Genomic DNA, 24324 nt, shown 5'->3' with positions numbered 1-24324 from the left:
GACCATTTGTCAACCTATATCCATGGCAACTTGTCTAACACTACCCTGTTTTTTCTTTCTTTTCAGAAAGGTTTAGGAAAGTTCCTAGTCACTTTTTGTTATATTAGTAACTATTTGAATAATTTGCATAGACTTTTGTTTAGCTAAATTGACAAATTAAATCTGGCCCATTTTTATCCTTTTTATGGTCATGCAAAGATTTTTTTATTTCTTAAAATGCACATTTCTAATGAAAATCATATATACTTTAAGAGCTCTGCGTGGACAGGAATATTGAGTACTTATGGCTCTTAAGGAGGAACCCCTGGAGGAGAATAAGTACTAATACAATATGCTATTAAACGCATATGGTTATATGTGTGGCAGCCATGTTAGAATGGTAAAAGACACATTATAAGATTGATCCCGCCCATATTGCGGCAGGAGGCACAATGTGCAAGGAATCCTTGGGGGTAAGGGAGGGTTCGAAAGTGGTGAATAAGGGGCTGACTCACAGCCTACACTATTATCTCTTTATAGAATTGCTACAATGTATATTGGTGCTGCTCACACCGGTCCTAGATGTACGCAACTCAGGGCCCACTTCTACCACATTGTACGGTGTTGTTATGCAATACAGGCCTATTGGAGGGAGATCCTGGGGATTATAAAAGAGATCATGGTGCGTGCACTTCCACAGGTGCCACTACAGTGTTTACGAGTCCGGTTCCTAGACACAAAGCTACACGTCAACAACGAGGGTTCATAGACTTGGTCTCGATCGTGGCCAAGAGGAACATTTAATGAACTGGAAGGCATGCACTGCTCCTGGTGTAGGAAAATGGTTGAGGGAGATGACCAAATGGACACAGGCTGAGATCTCGACAATATTGGCTCCTAATAAAAGTGGAGTCAGTAGAATCAGCCTTTATACGGACTTATTGGTCAAGAAGCGGAGGGAAAAGTGAAATTTCTAGGTAAGAGTCCATGTCAAGAGTACCCAGCTGTTAAGGGTGCATCTAATGTGAATGCGGGAGCCACTCTAGAGTTACAACTGCCACACAAACATGCTTGGCTCTGTGGCATACTTGCAGTGCAGTTGTAAACTGCTTGTGGAATTGATCAAGGCAAATTGCAAGACACAACGGTACAAATTCAAGGTGTCAGTTCGAGAGTGGTGCAGTCCCTATCCTAAACCATGTTTTTTTTTCTTCTGGAGCCAAGTTTGGAATTATAAAAGATGTCTCTTTTTAAGTTTCCTTTAATTTTACAGCAGACTACAAAAACAGCTAAACTTCGAAGCGCAGGTATTCAAATGTATTTAAAACAAGAAGCATGGCAATTCTCTATGAAAACAAGTTAGAGCATTTTTTTTATCTGACCAAAAAATTATTTGGTGGGAAAATAAATGAATGCAGTCCACTACACATATATGGCAAAACCACTTTGAAAACTGCTGCCTCTAAGCAAAGGCAAGAGAGGCACCTGTGAATAAGGAGGCACATTTAAAGAAAATGACAGGTTTTACCTCCAGATGGTGTGGGCCTGTACACAGAACAGAATGAAGAATGATATAGATTCATAGTAGAATTTTTAGTAAAAGAGTAATGACACAACCCACTCTCCAATAAAATCACAAATAGTTTGTATAATAAAAGCAAATGCCTAGTACTTAAGGCTCCCGGTTTTATGGTATTTTTTTTTTACATTTGTGTCTCTTTATCCATATTTATTTTTGTGCCATTTTATTGGTAGTTATCCATATTTATTTTATGCTTTGAATATAACTGGAGTCGTAAAATGGTATATTTCCACATTTATGTAACGGATAAACATGCACTCATACTTTGATGCCTATTGTGTTTTAGCAAATTAAGCAGCCAAATATAACTAAACACTGCATGCACAGGACAATATTAGCATTATATAAAATCTGCTTAGTAGCGGGTCTGGTTTTCATGAAGGACAACAAGGAGTGTTACTCACAAGTAGCACAATCATCAATATTTTTACGCTTCAAAAAATAAATAGACAAGAAATTTATATTTTCTGTCTGTTTTTACCTGCAAAAAGCATTAACAATTGAACATTAGAAGCCTTAATAGTAATCCCTGTTTTATTAGTATGAATATGCTACAGTGACTGGGTTAATAGACAAAGGCATGAGTTTTGCAACTTTGAACATTTCAGAGATTATGATTTCATTACCTGTAATGCAGAATTCATAAAGCAGGTGTTTCCCAGGTTGCTGAGTCCACACTGCCCTGGTCGTGTCAGCAAATCAGATTCTCTAAAAGCGTAGTTGTTGAAGGAGGATCCAGAAGTCCTATAAGAGAACAAAACCATAGAAATGGGTAACCTACTCTTAAGCACCCCAGTGGATTTCAATGTGCTTCGCGATTAGCCATTTAAATGGAATCAGATGTGTTTTATTGGTAAGGAACAGCAAGGATGTTAACATTTGGATACACTCATCACTTGAAGAATATTAAATAGAGGATGTGAGGGGTTTGAGTAGTAGGCAAAGTTCAGAAGCATTATGACTTGTGGGTTCCTGGGACCCCATTTCTAGAAGAAAGGTGGCTTTTAGTAAATCACACATGTGCAAGGTATTCCTCTGGCATGCAGCCAGCTCGACAATAGAAAGGATATCTAATGGCCTTACTGTAGAAGTTTAGGGCTGTCCTCAGCTTACTACAGAATAAGGTGCTTATCAGTGTCGAAGAGGGGTAGTTTCTAGCATAAAACTGGATTATAACTCAAGTGCAATTTAATTGGTAAATGGTGCACTTGATATAATGTTGGAGACATGAGCTCCTTTTTCTTCACTTCCGATATCAGTCTTGCCACTAAGTTGTGTACAAGATGTAGGCACTGCAGGTCTCACTCCTTAGTTCCCAAACAAAGAAATTAGGATTTGGGAGGAAGAGCTGAGGCTATCTTTTAATTAGAAGTTGGATGGTGTTTAGTTTACACCATAATAGCGCTGTGCAATGCAGCCTTGAGACGAATAATTTGACCATTTAATGAACAATCCATAATATGTTATCACAGAAAACTAAAATAGTGGCGCTACAAAGATGCAGAAAACTGTCCACCTGCATAGCAAAAAGAATAAAAAATATTTTCTCCTGCAACTTTTATTAGCCAAGGTGCATAGTGGACACACTGGGTTAGTAATACCTCCACCACAAGGGATAGGCCACCCACAATTTCCTACACAAGCCCAATCTGTATGACATTTCTCTACCCGTTTTCCTGGTGACATATGAAGCCAAATTAAGGTATTGTCTTTGCAGCCTAATCCTCAAACATATAGCCATTTATGCTGGGGACTTCCGCTGAGCACTCTGGAGTCCAGGCAGTCAGTAAGCCATCAACGCACTCCCCTGTTAGGCACTACAGTAAATTTAGATTCTTGGTAGTGTTGCACCACGTATAATGATGATACTTGGTAATTGTGGGTATCCTTGGCATGATGCTACTCTCATACAATGCATCCCCCAGCACATTGGTGGGACTACTTCGCACCTTATTGGCATCCACAGCTTTATACCACACCTCTGGTAAAAATCTGGTTCAAGCAAAATAGTGAAAATTCCTGGCATACTAAGAAAATCCATTGTATGAGGGTGGCTATCGCTGGAATAATGCTGGTCTTGACAGAATGGTGGTCAGTGTTGATATATTGTGCACAACAGTAGTTCGGTGGTGTCCTCCCCATTGCATAATGGTGGTTTAGGTAGTTTGGAGGTCATTTTTGGCCTACTGTGGGCATCCATTATGCCAATGCCTACTGTGGGCATCCATTATGCCAATCCTGGCATAATGGTAACACCCTGGAACACTGTGGACACCCATGGCAAAATGGGGGTTTTGGCAGTACTGAAATGTTGTTATTGACCAACTGTAAATAACTCCATGGCACCCACAACTGCTATACTGCTGCGCTTGCATGATGATGCCCACCAAGGAAGAATTCTAGCACTGACTTTATGGTGGTAATTGTGAACATTTTCTGGGCAGTCAAAGTAAGATGAGCCAAGGATCAAATGTAACTGGAAAGAAGTCAATTTAATTGTTTTAGTTAATTAAAATGATAACAATTTTGGAATAAAATATAAATATTTTAATTCATAGCATCATAATAAAATATGCTGATCGTTGCTAATACAAACTGTCCTAAGAACTAGACTAGTCGTTAAAATAGTGCCCCATATATGCCTGGTTTGTGAAAATAGCCAATACCGGTGTGATATTGTGGCCAACCTGCAACTTCACTTGGTAAGAGAATTGAGCTATATTTGTAGAAATATGCAGTAGTAGGACAAAAGGAAAATGCTACTTAGCAGTATGCATCTGCTCTTGGCATGTAGAGCTGCAGATTTGTACTCTTCGCATTAGATCGCCCCCTGGTGTTGGGCTTGGATTATTGCATGTTGTTGTCGTCTTGGAAGAAGTGTTTGTAGTCACGAGATAGGCGACTCCTCCCTTGGACGATAGTGCGCATGGACATCGGCTCCATCCTTAGATTGTTTTTCGCCATGATGGGAAAAGATGGAGTCAGTAGAAAGAAGAAAGGATGTCCATGCGTGTATATCTAATTAAGATAAAACTGGAACAGATACAGGTCCCGGGGAGGCGGGAGGGCGTGTACAAATCCGCAGCTCTACATGCCAAGAACAGATGCATACTGGTAAGTAGCATTTACCGTTCGAGGCATATGAGCTGCAGATTATACACTTAGCCTCGATTGTGCAGCAGTGTCTCCCCTAGCGGTGGTCACCTGTGTCTGTTGAAGTAGTTTGAAAGAGAGTTTTAAGGACAGCTTGGCCTACTGCAGCTTGCTGCTTGGCTTGCACATCAACACAGTAGTGTTTAGTGAAGGTGAGTGTTGTAGACCATGTTGCTGCCTTGCAGATGTCTTCTAGGGGAATGTTTCCTAAAAAAGCCATGAAGGCTTCTAGTTTGCGTGTGGAGTGCGCTCTAGGAGGAACTGTTAATGTGCGTTTTGCTTTGTGATAGCAAATTTGTACACATTTAACAATCCACCTTGCAATTTCTGATTTAGAAATGGGATTGCCTTTAAGTGGTGGAGAGAAGGCTACAAATAATGCTTTGTTTTACGAAAGGACTTGGTCCTATCTATGTAATAGAGAAGAGCTCTTTTGACATCTAGTGTGTGTAAAGCTCTTTATGCTACAGAGTCTGGGTTTTGAAAAAAGACTGGTAACTTAACAGATTGGTTTAGATGAAAAGGAGTAATTACTTTAGGAAGGAATTTAGGATTAGTTCTTAGAATCACTTTGTTACGGTGTAATTGTAAGAAAGGTACTTGTATAGTGAAAGCTTGAATCTCACTAACTCTTCTAAGAGAGGTAATAGCCACGAGGAAAGCGGTTTTCCATGTGAGAAATTGTAGTTCACATTTGTGTAAAGATTCAAAAGGGGGTCCCATGAGCCTGGTAAGAACAATGTTTAGGTTCCACACTGGAGAGGGTGGTAACCTAGGAGGAATAATTCTTTTTAATCCTTCCATAAAAGCTTTTATTGCTGGTACTCTAAACAACAACATATGTTGTCTGTTTTGTAGATATGCGGCAAAGGCTGCAAGATGTAAACGTATAGATGAATAAGCTAGATTACATCTTTGTAAATGGAGAAGGTAACGGATCATATTTTGGATGGAAGCATCTAAAGGATCAACTTGATTAATATTGCAGTAAATGGCACATTTTTTCCATTTAGCAGCATAGCAAGCTCTAGTAGTAGGTCTTCTGGCTTCTTTAATGATACTCATACAGTCTGGTGGCAGGTTAAGGTGACCAAACTAAGACTTCAGGAGCCAGATTGCCAGATTCAGTTGACTTGGATCTGGATGCCTGATGTCTCCATGGTTCTGCGTTAGCATGAATGGTGTCAGAGACAGGTTTTGGTGTGGAACTAGAGGGAGTTCCAGCAGTGTGTTGAACCACGGTTGGTGTGCCCATGTGGGAGCTACCAGGATCAGTTTGAGAGACTGTTGTCTGAGCATGCGTACCACTAGTGGTATTAGTGGGGTTTGCGGAAAAACATACGCAAATCTGCCTGACCAGTTCATCCATATCGGATTGCCCTTGGACAACGGGTGTGGAAACCTATCGGCGAAGGTTGGGCATTTTGCGTTTTCGTGTGTGGCAAACAGGTCTATGTCTGAATGACCCCACTTGTGAAAGAATGGTTGAAGAACTTGTAGATGTAGTTCCCATTCGTGAATCTGTTGCGTCTGTCGACTTAACAGATCGGCTATCTGATTGTGAACTCCTGAAAGGTGTTCTGCAAGCCGATATATCTTTTGTGGAATGGCCCATCTCCAAATGTTTTGTGCGAACTGGGACAGTTGCAGGGAATGTGTGCCTCCTTGTTTCTGTATGTAGTACATGGCTGTCATGTTGTCCGTCCGGATTAAAACAGCTTTGTCTGTAAGTGTTCTTGGAAGGACTTTAGTGCTAGGAAAATCACCAGCAACGCTAGGTGATTGATGTGAAGCACCTTTTGTTGAGCGATCCATCTTCCCCGAGTTGTGTGGTGGAGCAGATGTGCTCTCCATCCGGTCAGGGATGCATCTGTTGTCAGTACTATTTGTGGAACAGGCTCGAGGAACGGCCGCCCTCTGGACAAGTTTTTGGTGTTCCGCCACTGCAGAGAGCGATGTGCGCGGCTGTCCACCAACACCAGGTCTGTCAGTTGTCCTTGTGCCTGATTCCACTGATGTGCTAGACATTCCTGCAATGGGTGCATTTGCAGTCTTGCATATGGTACAATAAAAATGCAAGATGCCATCATGCCTATTAGTTGCATGAGCACTCTGGCTGGAAGAGAGTGTTGGTTTTGAAACCTTGTAACTAAGGCTTGAATGCTCTGTATCCTGGCTGGACTGGGATAAGCTAGAGCTGTATTGGTGTTTTTGGTAGCCCCTAGGTATTGATGTACATGACAGGGCTGTAGATGTGAATTGGTGTGGTTTATTGTAAACCCCAAGTTGTGCAGTGTCTGAATTGTGCGAGATGCGTATTGAACACATTGGTTGAATGACTTGGCCTTTATGATCCAATCGTCTAAGTATGGGAAGACATGGATATGTTGTCTTCTGAGATATGCTGCTACTATTGCTAGGCACTTTGTGAACACTCTTGGTGCAGTCGTGACCCCGAATGGAAGGACTTTGAATTGATAGTGTTGTCCTTCTAGCACAAACCTGAGATACTTCCTGTGAGAAGGATGTATGGGAATGTGAAAGTAGGCGTCTTTGAGGTCTAGTGTAGTGAGGAAATCGCCTTGTTGCAATAATGGGAGCACTTGTTGTAAAGTGACCATGTGAAAATGATCTGAGTGTATATATAGATTGAGAGGCCTTAAATCTAGAATTGGTCTTAGTGACCCATCCTTTTTGTGTATTAGGAAGTAGAGTGAGTAGACCCCTGTTCCTTGATGTTGCAATGGAACTAGCTCTATTGCATCTTTTTGTAACAATGAGAGAACCTCTTGTTGGAGCAGCGTTAGATGTTCTGTGGACATTGGGCGCTGTCTGGGTGGTATATTTGGGCTGTAAGCTCTAGGCAGTAACCATACTCGATAATCTGTCTTACCCACTTGTCTGTTGTGATGGAATTCCAGACAGGTAGGAACTGTGTTAATCTCCCCCTACAGGAGTGGTATGCTGTTGGTGGAGCTGAAAGAAGTCACTGTTTAGTGGTGGAAGAGGATTGATTGTTGTTGTTACCTCAACCTCTTCCCTTATTGTTATTACCTCTGTAGCCCCCTCTAAAGTATCCTTTATTAGAGGATGCTTGTGTATTTGTTTTAAAGGAAGCTGAATTGTCTGCTCCAGCTTGCTTGGAGCCTCCTCTGTAGAAGGAGCGACGAAAGGAGCCTCTTGCTTGGGTGGACTGCAGAGCTCCCATAGACTTGGCTGTGTCAGTGTCTTTTTTCATTTTTTCAAGAGCTTGGTCTACTTCTAGACCAAACAATTGTTGTTGGGTGAATGGTTGATTTAAGATAGTAGTCTGTACCTCTTGCTTAAATCCTTAAATGCGTAGCCATGCATGTCGTCTAAGTAGGAAACTGGTGTTTATTGCCCTGGATGCAGTGTCTGCTACATCTAGAGCACATTTAGTGGAGGCATTAGATATAAGCTTACCCTCTTGTATGAGGTCATCTGCTTGTGCCTTATATTGATCAGGTAGATGTTGTAAGAGTTTCTCTAGCTGATCATAGTGAGCCCTGTCGTTTCTTGCGAGGAGGGTCTGTGTGTTAGCAATGCGCCATGCATTACTAGCTTGGGCAGCTATTCTTTTCCCCGAAGCATCTATGATCTTTGATCCTTTATCAGGAGGCGGTGCTTCGCTGATGTTTGTGAATTTCCCCTTTTCCTAGCGTTTGAAACTACTAGGGAGTCCAAGGGTAGCGGTCCTTTAATGTAAGCAGTATCCCCCAGAGCTGCTCTGTTCTTTTTCTCTATCCTTGGATTTATGATTCTACCCCATACAGGATCTTTAAACACTTCTGGGGCATGTTTAATGACTCCTTTAATCATTGGCAGTATTTGCACAGAATTTTGGGATTGTTCAAAAGTGTCTAGTAAAAAGTCCTCTTCTGCCTCATCTGAATGCATGGCGACATTGTGATAGATGGCAGCCCTATTAATTAAGTGTCCAAACCCAATATTGTCTTCTGGAGGAGAAGGTTTAGATGGATATATATGTGGGTCAGGAATATCTGGTATATCCTGTGGGTTTGGATACTCCCAGTCTGGTGAACCTGTTGGGTTGGAAAAAGGGTCATCTGGGTCTTTCCCTCCCCCCCCCCATGCTATACTGATCGTCATCAGCATCCTGAGGAGGTGTATGTTGTGGAGAATGAAGAGGAGAATTTTGAGGTGAAATGTTTAAAGGGAGAGCAGGAGAAGGAGAAACAGGAGAAGAAGGGTGCATAGGAGATGTGGCAGAGTCCTTCTTCTTGACAAGCACTGGAGGTGTAGGTGCTGTATCTGACTTTCTCTTCCTGTGTGGTGTGGTGGAAACATGTCCTGTTTCTCGGTCTATGTATATCCTCTTTTGCAAAGGAACAGGTCTATAAAGCTCTTGTTCAGAAATTGCTTTTGGCGCTGATTTTTTCGGCTCCGGGCCTGGTTTCTGCTTGTCTTTAGCCTTAGGAGTTGTTATATAGTCCTGTGGCGTACTTTTCGGCACCGGAGCTATTGTTTTCGGAGTCGAGGCCTGGTTCGAGGGCTTGGAGGCATCGGAAACAGGTTTTGTGGGTTTTGGCACCGAAGATTTTGGGGTGGAAGCAGGCTTCATTGGTTTCGGTGCCGTCTTGTCTTTAGGAGTCAACGGTTTCTGAGTCTTTTTCGGAACCAGGAATTCTTTCGGTTTCGGTGCCGAGGGAGCTGGTAGTATCGGCACATGCGGTTTGCTCGGTATGGAGCTACCGGAAGGTTTTAATATTTTCTTCGGAGCCGGGCTCGATGGCGGGGCTTTCGAAGCAATGTCTCGGTCTCGACTGGGCCCCGAAGGCAGAGTTTTGACCTTAGCCTTTGGTTTAGGTGTTGGGGCTGGGGTAGGGGCAGTCGTACTCACGCGTTGACCTGATGGTATGGAACCATCTGCCTCAGATACGATCTGGAGATCATCGGAATCTTCCTCGGGGACACATGGACCTTCGAAGATATCCACCGGTTTCGGAGCTGATCTCTGCATGTCGCGTCGACGGGCCCTCTGATCTCGAATGGTCTTCTAACATCGAAAGGACACACAAGCTGTGCAGCTCGACTCGTCGTGTTCAGGTGATAAACACAGGTTACACACCTCGTGATGATCGCTGTGTGGAAATTTTGCTCCACACCTGGGGCATTTTTTGAATGGTGTCCTTTCCATGAGGTGTAGGCCTCACCACGTGGGTAGGCCCAACGGCCCGCGTCGACGACCGGAATCGAAGTGATGAGGTCGAGTCTATGTATATTGAAGTTAAAATTTGTTTTCAGAAAGTTTTGCACGTCGAAGTCTTTGAAAAGTATGTTTTCGCACCGGAGCAGAAAAGTTGCATCTGAACCCAGTGGCGGAAAAAAACAATCTAAGGATGGAGCCGATGCCCATGCGCACTATCATCCAAGGGTGGAGTCACCTATCTCGTGACTACAAAGACTTCTTCCAAGACGACAACATGCAATCATCCGAGCCCAACACCAGGTGGCGATCTAATGCTAAGTGTACAATCTGCAGCTCATATGCCTCGAACAGTATGCTCAGGCTAGTGTTCAACTGTCCCACTTAACATTGGTAGACATCAGTGTAAAACTATTGCAATGTTTGTGCAAATACGTAATGCCAAATGCAAGCTTGAGATCAGCATGTACATTCGATTCGATCATAGCTAATGCAGGTTTGGTCATAAAATTAATCAACGCAGAGATCGTCCCCCGTAGGGAAGTCGGTTTTGCAGATGAGCCTCTTTATCCTGAGTTGTCAATTGGGACCATGGCGAAGCATTTTACAAATTTACAGTTTAACTGCGGGTCCCCTGGATTGAGGCACGCTATTATTGATTACCTGAATGTAAGGATACCTCTGCCATTAAAGCTTCTTGTTAGCTATTGTGAGAGTAGCTAGTGAAGTTTTTGACAGATGCACATCCAGTGGATGAAATCCTCGTTTTCCCCTTCACAGAGTCTGCATGATATGGGACAGGTGTATTTTGCTAAGGCAGGTATACTACCAGTATGCAGGAACATAAGTCGGCGTTTTGTATGTGGACTCTTTCTTGGCGGTTTCCCTTCCCGCTGCACCGCCTGCATTGTTGTTGCCTGCACGGCTGGGGCTGGGGTGGGGTGGGACCAGGTCCCCAGCCCCTCCTCTCTTGCATGACTCCTCCAAGAACCAGTCTTGCCGAGTGATAGAAATGTTCCACATCTCCAGCCACCTCCACCGCCACGTCTTCTGGGTAGTCAAAGAAGTGTGACTTTCACCTCAAAATCACTCTCAATCTGACTGGTTCTTCTGCATTAACATGGAAGGCATTCTGCATTTTGTTCCTGCAAAAATGTATCAATCCTACAACGTGCCAAGAATAACTTATTGCCTTATCTGCTCTACGTAGCCAAGTCTGGACTTAAGTTAACTTCTATAAAGTTACACCTTGCAGCTACTACTGCATACAAACATATATTTCATAAAACTATTATCTGTCAGAGGTGTTTCTAGAGGGCATTAAAAAAAGTTTTGGTACTGTTAGAAGACACACCCATTCCAGGGACCTGAATGTAATAGTTGGTATGGGGGGGCGTGGCCACGAGCTGAGCATGGCGGACGTGCTTTAGAGAAGCTCCGTCCGCTGCCCGCTATACTAGCAATTTATCCTGTCTCCCACTATCCCCCAATTGCCCAAACTACCCCAGAACTGCTGCGGAACCAGAGGACTGCCTGAGCCGCCGACCGCTGCCTGTGAGGACCCCCTCCGGGGCCGAAAACTTTGATCGAAGACTGTGAGGCCCGGCTCCTGGCTGACGACCGCGGCCCACAGCGAAAGCGCTACGCCGCCAGCGCGACCCACGGGCACTGCAGAGCCGTCATACCTGCCCGACCTTCAGGACCAAGACCGGAGTATAGAGGAGGTACGAGCCTGGCCCGAGGAGAAGTGAACCGGGCGTCTCCCGCAGCGGTGCCCGTGCGTCAGAAACGGCGCCGTAGTGGAGGTGGCCTCATCCACCTGCGAGCTGTTCTCAGGAGCGGGGCTGGGGGCCTGATCGCAGAGATCTTCACTCCGGGAATTGGACGGCGGATCCGCGGCCCACTACCCGATCCCCTGGTTGCGAGGTTACCACAGGGGCCTGTGAAGGAGGACTAGCTGACGCCATTGCGCCCGCCATTTTGTTTCCGGCTCCTCTAGTGAAGCCGAGATCCCCACGGGGGTGAGCCAGGGCTACTCCCGTACGAACTTTACAGCGCTGCATAGAACCAGGGACGCGAATACGCTGCACACTGCCTAGGGCGACCCGACGGACGGTGGAAACGCGTCTCCACTGGAGTTGGTGGCGGTCTGGGGCACCACGCGTGGCACAGCCGGAAGAACCTACGAGGGCGACGGACTCTGCCTCAGCAAACAGAGACGCAGCGGAGTGTTTCGGAGAACTACAACAACGCCAGTTGGGCTGGCTGGAGATACTGGTGCATGGCTGACTGAGAGAAGGGATATCACCGGACACGTATACTGGCCACATTGCTGCAGGGACTCGGAGCACTTGCCTATAGTCGATTGTGGTTCTGTGCCCGGTAGCGGCGATTTCGGTTGTACGGCCCACAGGCGACTACAGTGCATCCTTGCCACCGGCCACGTGTGAGACGCATGGACACAACCATCTAGCCACCGGGAGCCATGGGAAGGAACAGAGCCAAGGCGCATGACTCCGGTGCCAACGCGGAACTTCAATCTACGGGATCGGAAGATCCGCTGGCCTCCCCTAACGTGGAGGTCATTCCACCGACGGGCATGAACACCCAGAGAGCTAAACTGGACCTTATCTTGGCTGAAATTAAGGCATCCAGGGAAGCACTGGAACTATGCATGGACAATATGGCAACAGGCCTCTCACTCTTACGAGCGGACCATACCAAACTAGCAGAGAAGGTATCAGCGCACAAGATAGCACTAGATGACCTGAATCCGCAACAAACTGTTCATTCCACGAAGCTGGAAAGCATGGAAAAACAGATCAAGCTGCTATGGGACAAGATGGACGACACGGAAGGGCGCAACCGCCGTAACAACGTGCGAATTTTGGGAATTCCGGAGCGCAGCGAGGGGAGGAACCCCACTCAATTTGTGGAGGACTTGTTGAAACAGCTTGTGGGCACACAGGACCTAACCCCGCTGTCCAGTGTTGAAAGAGCGCACAGGATGCCGGCGACGCCACCTAAACCGGGAGCACCACCACAAGCACTCATAGCACGGCTCTTACATTATAAAGATAGAGATTCCGTGCTGAGGGCTGCTAGGGAGAAAGCGCCACTGCGGTATGAGGACAAAACCATCTCAGTGTATCCTGATTTTACCCCGGCAGTACAAAGGGCCAGATCATCGTTCCTAGGGGTGAAACGCAAGCTACGGGACAGAAAATGTAAAGATGCTCTGCTGTTCCCTGCCCGACTCAAAATAATACATGGCAACAAATCGTACTTCTTTGACTCTCCTGAGGAGGCGGCAGAATGGATGGAAGTAACGGTTACACCTCCGACTACCCAAGACCCATTTGAAGATGCACAGGGCGGAGGACCCTCGCGCCAAGAGGAGAGGAGCACAACTGCTACGAATACCGGTCGCTGAGGGGAATCCTCGATCAGCGGAGGAGCTAAGCCGGACAGATCTCGGAAAACCGTACAGATCGAACACCTGACGGAGGCCGCGCTGGCGGCACATGATGCAAGAGGCAACTAGACAGCAGTCACTCGCTCGAACACGCCAACGGAGGTGTCGGGCTCGGCTGATAGCCTGCTTCTCTTCCCTAAGATAATAGCGCAAATGGCGAATGACCTTTGAACACAGTGTGAGAAGACTCCGATTGGTAATGTATGTCTTTATACAAGGGGCGATCGGGGATGGGGTCACACTAGCCAAGGGCGGGGCAAAACGCCATCCAAAGCTCTGGACTGGTGCGAGTGGACCCCTCTCCCCACAGCATAGACCTGTTGGACGATAAAGTTTGGACCCCGGAAGTTCTTACTTGGGGACCTGAGACTTGAGGAGTTACTAGTTAGCTTGGCACTGGGGACATGGCAGAACATATTTACACTGATACTATCGTGGAGCCCACTGACTCTGTTTGGTACAACTCGAAATGGGGACTCTTAATGAATATAAGATGTGCACCTGGAATGTCCGGGGCCTGGAGTCCGTCCATAAAAGACATAGACTGATGGCGCAGCTCAACCGACGGAGCATTAAAATGCCTGCCTCCAGGAAACTCATTTGAACACTGTGGAGGGTGGGAAGCTACTTACAAAATGGAAAGGACAATTGTTTGCTACCTCTTATTCTGTATTCTCGAGAGGGGCGGCTCTGTGGCTGAGAAACTCTGTCCCGTTTAAACTGGTGGAAAAGAGGATGGATACGGAGGGTCGATATGTATTTGTCCGTGGATTGCTGGATGGTACCCCAGTGGTGATAGGCAGTGTGTATGCCCCGAACTCTGGCAAGTCAGACTTCCTAACTAGCATCAATAGAGTAGTGGCGGACTGGGCAGAATATCGTTGGATAATAGGTGGGGATTTCAATGCTGTGTTAGATATTACATTGGACAGATCACATCCGCCATTACAGGCCACGGAGAGCAGGAGACAAGCAGATGCACTGGCAAGGTGGGACAGGGGATGGGGACTGGCAGATGTCTGGAGAAGTAAACACTTGCTAAGTAGGGAATACACCTTTTACTCACCACCCCACAGATTACACACTAGAATAGATCATATATTTTGCACTGAAACCCTGCTGGGGGAAGTCACTCTGGCGGAACACATGGGTAAGACTCTGTCGGACCACAACCCAGTGGAGATTACATTACAGTGGGGTAGGGTCCCGACTCCAATACCTACATGGCGCCTCTCGCCGGACCTACTGGAAGACACGGTCTTTCGCACAACCATTGCAGACACCATAACCTCCTACTTTGACACTAACGCTGGATCGGCGAGGTCCAGGCGAATGGAATGGGACGCTTTTAAAGTATCCATTAGAGGTGTAGCGATGAGCACACGAGTGGGTATGCGGAATATTGTAATGGACAAGCTCCGTGAGGTAGAGGGGAGGCAGGCTTTACTTGAGAGCGAGGCCGCTGGCACGAACGTCCCATTCACACCACTCCAGGAGGCGCACATTCAGCATGCAGAACTGCTAGAGGAATTGAGTGTCCTGGATTATAGAGAATATACATGCAGACAACACGCACAGGCTGAGAGGGCAGGGCCCCTGCTGGCACGCATGGTACGGGATGACCCAGTGCATCTACCTATTATGGAGGTTATTGATCAGGGAGGGTCCCCAACAAACACACAAATAGGCATTAACAGCGCATTTCTGGAATACTATGAGACCCTCTACGTCCCACATGGACCGCTAACAGACGCGGCGTTTGAGGAGTTCATGGAGGGGTTGGACCTGCCACACCTCACTGCCCAACAGAGCGAGGAACTATCCTGCCCCCTTATGCTTGCGGAAATACGCCAGGCCATACGCGCACTACCGAGGAATAAGACGCCGGGCACTGACGGCATCCAGACGAATTTTACGGAGCTTTTATTGACCTCCTTGCCCCGCGCCTCCTTGTGGTGTACCGTGAAGCGTTGCAAGCACAGGGACTACCGCAGACATCACACCAGGCCCTGATAGTGTCACTATTGAAACCAGGCAGGGACGGCATGCACTTAGCTAATTATAGACCGTTATCATTACTAAACACAGATTATAAAATATTGAGCAAGATTCTGGCAACAAGACTAGTGCAGTATATCTCAAGACTGATACACCCAGAACAGTGCGGCTTTGTGCCGGGCAGGAGCACTGCCATGAACCTACGGACACCCAGCCAACTAATGCTCAGCGGCCCGGAGGCGCTGGGAAGGGAAGGATGTATTTCCTTAGACCTGAAACAGGCCTTCGACTCCATCAGGTGGGACTTCATGTTGGCGACTCTTACGTGATTCGGAATACCTCCCGAATATGTTGCATGGGTTAAATTACTGTACACCCGACCAACAGCCCGGGTCCGTACGAATAGGTGCATTTCGTCACAACTAGATATAGCGAGGGGTACCAGACAGGGGTGCCCACTGTCCCCACTACTGTTTATACTTGCATTGGAGCCACTGCTCTGCAAACTCCGGGGATTAGCGCAACACAGGGGCATATGTAGAGACGGAATGACACACATAGTATCGGCCTATGCTGATGATATTATTCTGTACATCAGAGACCTGAGAGGGGGACTGGACCCTATCCCAAAATCCTATGGGTTCTATTTCTCGGCGACGGAGGCAGAGGCCCACCTGCCCTTCGCGCCGCACACATTCCAAATGGCGGAGACGACCTTCCGCTATCTTGGGATACAGATCTACAGAAACGCGAGAGATATGCTGGATGGCAACCTCGGGAGAGCGATCGCGGCGTTGAAATCACAGGTGCTATTTTGGACAGCATTACCACTGTCCGTTTCGGGCAGGGTGACTATATCTAAGATGGTGGTGCTCCCCAGTCTTCTTTACTACTTCACAAGCATGCCCTTCTTGATTCCCGTATCCACGTTCAAACTGCTGAATACTCTGCTGACTGAATTGGTGTGGGGTACAGGAAGGAGGCGGATTAGCTTAGCCAGACTACAGCTCCCCACTGCAGCTGGCAGTATGGGGGTCCCGGACATGCAAGCTTACAACTTCGCCTGCCAACTGCAATGGCTTGCCTATTGGGTGGCCGGGAGGAACCTGCACGAAATCAATGTCTCCGAGGCGGACTGGAACAGGGGGAAAGTGCACACCCTGTTATTGCCAGGAGTAGACATTCCCAGATCGACGACTCCTCTACTCGGACTTGCAATTGCATACTGGAGGAAGGCAGTGAGATATACATCCCGCACGACCTCCTTCGCCCCCACGATTCCACTACTCGGACTCCCGGTGGGACTAAGACCACTCTTGAACCAAAGGCTTCTGGAATGCAGGGAGGCGGGTGTAACGCAGACCGGGGACTTGTTCACGGATGGTAAGGTCTTTTTTCATTTGAGGACTTTCATACTACACACCACACACAGGGAGGATCATTCCTACTATATGCAGGGGTGCGCCAATATATCACAAAAATGTGGGCATTAGACGGGACGGAGCCGCCCACGAACCCCCTGCTCACAATGCAGTACCTCATGGGGACGGGCAGCCACCTCACGAGATGGTTAACACATGGTATACGAGAGGGCAGGGCAATCTCATTACAGACTCTACGAGACACATGGGAGGGAGACATAGGGAGATCGTTCAGGGGCAAGGAATGGGACAGAATACTTGCATTTCCGAAAAAGGTATCGAGAAACCCGAAATTCAAGTTCATACAACTCATGATACTGCACAGAGCGTATCTGACACCGCGCTGCATTCATGCAATGTTCCCTACCGCAGCAGACACGTGCCCCCGATGTGGTGCCGAGAATGCAAACCTGATTCGTATGTTCTGGGAGTGCCCAAAACTGGGTTACTACTGGACGACAGTACATAATGACTTAGCCAGATTGGTCCCCTCCAAACCATACACTGCACTGGAATACACATTATTGGGGCTGGGCCCTGTAGAACGGAGGAGGAGTGTAGGCTCACGCTTCACTGATCTGGCACTGCTACTGGCGAAACGCACTTTAACAATGAAGTGGAAGTCGCCTAGACCACCAGATCCGGAGGTGTGGAGGGCGGAGGTGGTGCGATGGTGGAAAGCCGAAAGCATGACGTTACAACGGGAGGAGCGTAGAGGGCTAAGGAAGAACCCCATATCATTGGACTGGAACGCATTACTGGGGTCGTTTGAGGCAGGAGAGGGCGATACCTCTGATGACTCCGACGTGGTGTTTGGCCGGCCGTAGAGTGCCATGAACAGCTGCGCTACCTACTATGAAGAGTGGGCCCTACACAAGGGCTGCAGGTTATGCCTATCTATGGGTGCACTGAGTAGTCACGACGTCCAAGAGACTTACATATGTTTCCCTAGGAAGTTGTAATAGATACACTACAAGTATTATGCTCCAATAGAGTGGATTATGTCACGCGATTGCTGAATTATGCTCTACCCAAGTGCCTAGGGTGGGAGGGGGTGGGAGGGGAATGTTTTATGGGGAACGTTTTGAAATGTGTTCACTAAAAATGTATCATTGATGCAAGAAATGGTATACGATTAATAACATGTAGTGTAACATTTATATATGCGATTGCCATGACATGATACATTTTATATACACTGCCAATAAAAAGATTTTTTTTTTTAAATGTAATAGTTGGTAAGGTACTACATTCTTCCTTCGAGCCTACACACAAGGCCTCTTCAGAGTATTTAAGGTGAAAGCACCTCTCCTAGCAGGAGTCACCTCAGCACAATAGGGAAACCTAAGCTTTATGCTGGAATTAACCTCATCTGTTACCTACAAGAATAAAGTAGTTATGAGAACATATTATAAATTTCTCTCTCAGATGGTTTCAGGCACCACATAAATCTTTCAACATGGTTTGCCTCCAATTGAAAGATGGCCACAACCACTGCAATGTAGAAGAATTTGAAAGTTTACTAAGACTAACAGCACAAGAAAAATAAAATATATGTCTGTCAATTATGGGCCAGTTAACACAGATTTAGCCATTTCATGTTGGATAGTTTCTTGCAGTCTTCTTTGTTATCAGTAACACTAACAAAACTATTTGGTAGGCCTAAGGAATCGCTACTGCTCAGCTGAGGAACATCCCCATTGTGGAGATCTGCAAAGCATCCACTAGTAAGTTAAGTCAAACATTTATGAGAAAACAGTCTGGTAGGGCCGACTTCCTTTTCGGTCCAAGGAAGACCTGGTCTGGCAGGTCAGGCTGGACTGTTCCCATGAGGAACAGGGTCAAGACTGATTTGCATATGGCTGGGTCTGAACTGGGGTGGCGAAGTCAGCAGAAGAAAGAGGATGTATTCAACCCAGATTGAATATTGACGAGGGTGGGGAGTGTATGAAAATTTTCAGCACTCCGTCCATTATCTTATTGTGTTTGCAGGGCAGACTTCATTGACAAATGTACTTGAGGAGAGAGCCACTTTCCTAGTTTTCCCTGCTTTCTTACAGGATGGGCTTGCTACTCTCTTCTGAGCTTACGACCATTAAAGAGATCCTTGAGGAGACGGGAGGAATATGTTACTGCATGCTCCTACCATCTGGTGTAGGGTCTGGAAACTTACAACTTGTTAGACTTGGACGAAGTAGTGAGAGTCGCAAGGTACAGGGACTCCTCTTTTAGTTGGTAATAAGCATTTGTCGTACAGCGTGTGAGCGTAGAGATGGAGTACTAGATAGGACAATTTGATCACTATGCAAGAAGTTATATACAAAGAGCTTTAATATGTAAAGAAAAGAGTGTATATCAGTAGCTCCAAGGAAGGCAGGTGGACACATGTGAATCTTCAGCACTAAACGCTGCGAACAAATGATTACAGGGTACATATTCCATTGAAAGCATGTGCAGGCGTAGATAATTATATTCTGCAAAGACTGTAAAACAGTGCTCCCTCAAGTGGCGGCTGGCAAAGGGATGGAACACGAGTCAAAGTTCCAAAAATAGTCTTGTTGGGGTGCTACAACATACACACATGAATGCTTTGATAATGTGTACGACGTGGACCATGTAGATGCCTTACAAATGTTAGCAATAGAAGTGTTCCCATTATGAACAGACAAAGATTCCTGACCAATTCATCCATATAGCATACCCAAGGACAGTGGGAAGCTGGAGGTGACGTTTTGGCATTTGGAGCATTGGTGAAGAGGCTGGCACTGCAACAAATGTTAGGGCTGTTGACACTACTGTAGAGAGCGATGGGTGCTGGCCCACACCAACACTAGATATTCCAAGTGACCCTCTGCCTGAGACCATTGGGCTGATAAATCCTGCTGGTGCAGATGCATGTGCAGTCTGGCAAGGGGGGGGAGGGGTTGTATGGATATGGATTAGAGCATCATTCCAAGGAGGTCCATAACTGATCTTTCTGTTGGCTGACAATTTGGCTGGAAAAGTGTTACTGAAATGTCTGCACCCTGGGCCGGCTGTGAAATGCGGTGATAGTGGCTGTTTTGAGAACGGCCCCCAAGATGGGCTTGAGCCAAAGGGGTTGGAGGTGGGACTTCGCAGCATTTATGGTGAACCCCAGTCTGTGGAGGAGTGATATGGTGGCTTGGGTGTGAGCGAAACAAGACTGCTTGCCTGCACTCTTAATCAGCCAATCGTCAAGGTATGGTAATAAGTGAATACCCCTCTTCTGAAATGTGTGGCTACCACCACTAGGCATTTGGTGAATACTTCGGGTGCTGTGGTGATACTGAATGGCAAAACTTTGAACTAATAATTTGAGCACTTATCATGAAACGTAGGTAGTGGCGGTGAGAGGGATGGACCAGATGGATCCTTATGAAGAAAGGGAGCGTGTCCAGTAGCCTGGGCGTTCACATGCTTACACACTGTCAACTACTAGTGAGCCTGGAGGCACATGGTAATGAATGTAAGGTGGGTCACTTGATAAGTGTTTATATTTTATATCCAACCTAGGTGTGACCTCCCTCGCCTTGTTGGGATTTTATAGGTCTCAGAGGTGGCCTTGAGCATAACCTTAGGCATAGGGAGGAACTCAAGGGTGCAGTGGGTTTTGGATAATGTTTCGACCAGGAAGTCATCATCATCTTGGACAACGTGCATATCAACTTTGTTATGTGGCTGCCCTCTGTATACCTTAGTGGTACATAGTGCTGTCATCAGGGAGGGAAGGCTTGGCTGGGCACAGATATGGCTGATTTGCCCAGGGATCAATGTTCCAGTCATCTCGCATATCATCTAGAAATTAAGGGGCATAGGACTGGTCGTAGGGATCAGTAGGGTGGAGTGGGCTACCCTCCCTATAAAACAAGTGTAGTGAACCTCCTGTAAATATGGAGGTGAAGCATAAGGTAAAGGTGGCAGAGGAAGTAGTGGTGAAAGAGGAGGAGGAGGTTGAGCATTGAAGGGGCTAGAGCTCGTCCTTGTGTTTAAGTTTGAGAGATGGAGGAGGCTGCAAAGCAATCTGCTGCCCAAAAGTCAATTTCCTATTCTTTGGGGGAGTTTCCTGTGGCATCTTTGTGAAGATCTTCCCCTACCTCAGGATGCATAAACAGATGTACCTGGCAGGCATCTGACGCCTTCTACAGCCGTTGGAGCATGGGTTGCTTAAGATTCCTCAAAGTTGGTCACCAACAGCCATTTTCGGAGTCAAGGGAGCCTTCGGTGTCCAGGCTGATCATTAAGCCGATGTAGGATTGGACACTAATGGATTTCAGTGCCAGTTTTAAGGGTCCTGCTGTAAGGGGCCTTAGCCTTGTGCAAGATCCTTACGGCCGAGGAGGTCGGGTTGTCTTCGCCAAAGTCTTCATTCTGTGCCGATCAAAGGCCGAAGGCAGTGGTGGCCCGGCAGGTTGTTGTTTAGGCTCTGGGATTGACATCCAACACCCTCTGGGGTAATGCTTTGCCTCTACAAGTATACGCTGTACAGGCATGGGTTGTATGTGGGAGCAGACCCTACTCACGGTCAAAGTCTTCTTCCATGGATATTAAGCACAGAGGTCTTGGCTAGGGCTCTGAAGTTGGCTCTAGTTATTGTACCAATTAATTTTAGTACATTATAAATGCTGGCCTCTTATTTCCTCAGAGTGTGCCCAGAAAGCTAGCCCAGACGTCTTTGGGTGATGCAGCAGAGCAGCATTCGAACAAGGTGGAACTGGTACCAATAATATGTTGCAAGCATGTCCATTAGTCTTGCTGTATTCTAGGGGGCATTGAAAGTCTGCTCAGACTTTGTTCCTGTCCATTTAGGAAGAGTTTTGAGGCTGGAATATTCCAGTGCTGGACTGTGATAACTAATGAGTGGTTGGGCATTGCACTACTCTAATTATTGGAGTATGTGCATTCTATCCATAAGGTATTTGCAAGCAAAAATGTGCCTGCTCCACGAGGTGGATTCTCTTGACACCAGGACAAAATCTGATCGAAAACTTCTTAAATAAACATGAACGCTTCCATCCTGTGTTAAAGTTAAATGCTTCCTTCAGTACTGTGCCCTTAATCAACACTGGAAGGAGAAGGTTTCTGAACACGTTAGATGAAACTCAGCACAGTAATGACAGCAACTCACTGCATTTATTTTATTTTACTGAGTTTTATATAGCGCGAACTTGAGCCACATCGGCTATCAGAGCGCTTTACATAGTACCAGTTGCATTACATGAGGGGACATTCATTTTTGTGCCCTCACATGAAACCGGCCTTGTGCGGGTCAGCCTAAGAGAACTGCCTGAATTAGATGAGGCACTACTTGAATCTAGTCATCAAGTGCATACATGGAAAAGAGTGGTAGTATTTTGAATATTTAGTACTGGCCACAGAACTAAAAGAATGCCCTTACATGAAGGACTTTAAAGGGCAACAAACTAATAAGCAAACAATGAAGTGCATAGAAAATATATGGAGCTGGGAAAATGCCCTACAAAAAACTTTTTAAATGACGATTTCTTTTTGAAAGAGCTTTTGTCTAGTCCCATCTGCAACTGCAGTAAATAAACAATTGGGAAGGAAGGGAGTTAGATCAGAAAATAGTATTTAAAAAGCTACTAAAAAAGACAATAATTAACACAAGAAAACTAAACAGATAAGACGGTTAGAAGAATCAGAGCACATAAGATCCTGTCAAAGAAGCATTCGTTTCCTTACCCCCGGACACCACCAGAGCTGCTGTTACCTCCACAGGAGCTGCTATCACCATTAGTAATGGTAGATGAGGAAGGGGAGTAAAAACTTGTAGTGGTTTTTGAAGATATAGTACAATTTCTGCTGGTTGCTGTGCTTGGTCTGTGAAAGATACAAGTAGAATTTCATGGATGACACTACTTACTACAGAGAGAGCTAATATAAATATTTGAATGTAGTTTCATAGTTCTAAAAAAAAATGAGCCTTTTTTTTATAGTACAATTATTACGATATGTAGAAAAAAAATCCAGAAAAAAAAGGATGCCTATCCAAATGCTCCTATTTCAGATTCTATTCTTTTTTAACATGAGCCACATCTGCAAACAAGCATTGAAAAAACAATCGGTCTCGCATTTGTTTGAGTTAGAGCTACTGGCATTGTAAATGGCAATGACTTTTACCTGTGTGTTACAGAATGTATGTACGTACGTACGTACGTACGTACGTGGTGTGTATTGGAATTATGTGTGTTGGATTGGATTAGTTAGTTGTGTAATTGTGTGTCATGGAATTGTGTGGAGTGGATTGGATTGGATTTGTGTAGTGGAATTATGTGGAATGGTATTTTGTGTTGTGAAGTGGTATTTAATTATAAGGCGTGTTGTTGAATTTTGTGACAATGTGAAATTGTGTGGTGTAGATCAAATGTATGTGGTATGTTGGGTAATTGAGTGGAGTCATATTATGTGGTTTGGTGTTGAATTATGTGGTGTGGATTGCAAATGTGTGGAGTTAAATTAAATTGTGTGGTGTGGAACTGTGTGGATAGCTACCTGTTAGGTGAAGAAAAATAAGGAGCTAATCTTCAGGTTTGGATGTTCAGAAAAACAGAAAGTTAGAGCTACTGGCGTAAATGTAAATGTCTGACTTCTACATTATGGATTGAAGAGTATGTATGTGGTAAAGTGGAATTATGTGGGTTGGATTGGAATTGTTAGTAGTTGCATTGTGTGGCATGGAATTGTGAGATCTAGAGTGGATTTGTGTCGTCAAATTACGTGGCATGGTGTGCAGTTGTATTGAAGAACAAGTTACTTACCTTCGGTAACGCTTTTTCCGGTGGATACAGTATCTGCCTGTGGAATCCTCACCTTTTGAATTACCCCTGGACCAGCATTCCACGGAAACATTTTCATTTCTCTTCCATGTTAACGAGGAAGTCACAATAGCATGGCTCCACTCACGACTTTGTATGACGTTACTTGAGCCATAAGAAGACCTCGTCGGTGTGCTGGCATCAGTTCCACCCATTTTTCCGGACCTTTGAGGTGAATGGGTGGACCGACAACATATTGCAAGTATACACAGTATACACTATTTACTCAAATATGCCCAGTATATAAATAAAATAAGAAGGAAAATACAGGAAAAGCTAAAACTAAGACATTTTCTAAAAACAATCATCCCAGCAAGGCAAACAACATAGAAATAGAAAAATGTCCAGCATAAAAACCTTTTTGGTATACGTAGGTAGACAACGGGAGGAGGGTGGGTCAGGGAGGAATCCAACAGAAAAAGCATTACTGAATTTAAGTAACTTGTTCTTCTGATGGATACATCTGCCTGTGGATTCCTAACCTTTTGAACTGAATCCCCAAGCAGCTCATCTCCTGGCGAAGTGTGTCCACCTACTCATACCAAAAAGTCCTGCAGCACAGAACGTGCAAATTGGCAGTCCCTCCTCACCTCTGAATCCAAGCAATAATGCTTCGCGGAAGTGTGGAGGAAGGCCGATGTTGCCGCCATACAGATGTCCGCAACAGGGACACC

The 24324-nt window shown here is 45.8% G+C and overlaps 1 protein-coding gene across 1 annotated transcript in view; it reads right to left on the bottom strand.

The window, feature by feature from the left end:
* USP4 (ubiquitin specific peptidase 4) overlaps window positions 1-24324 on the bottom strand; it is a 742179-nt gene that overhangs the window by 477966 nt on the left and 239889 nt on the right. Inside the window, exons 7-8 of the mRNA XM_078661202.1 lie at window positions 22518-22655; window positions 2188-2305 (exon numbers count right to left, since the gene is read on the bottom strand). Of these exons, the coding sequence (XP_078517328.1) occupies window positions 2188-2305; window positions 22518-22655 (256 nt within the window). The remainder of the gene's footprint in view (window positions 1-2187; window positions 2306-22517; window positions 22656-24324) is intronic.

The sequence above is a fragment of the Lissotriton helveticus genome, chromosome 9, assembly GCF_964261635.1.
Source record: "Lissotriton helveticus chromosome 9, aLisHel1.1, whole genome shotgun sequence".
Taxonomy (NCBI): domain Eukaryota; kingdom Metazoa; phylum Chordata; class Amphibia; order Caudata; family Salamandridae; genus Lissotriton; species Lissotriton helveticus.
The sequence above is the reverse complement of the archived record's forward strand: the minus strand, read 5'-3'. Positions and strand labels throughout refer to the sequence as shown.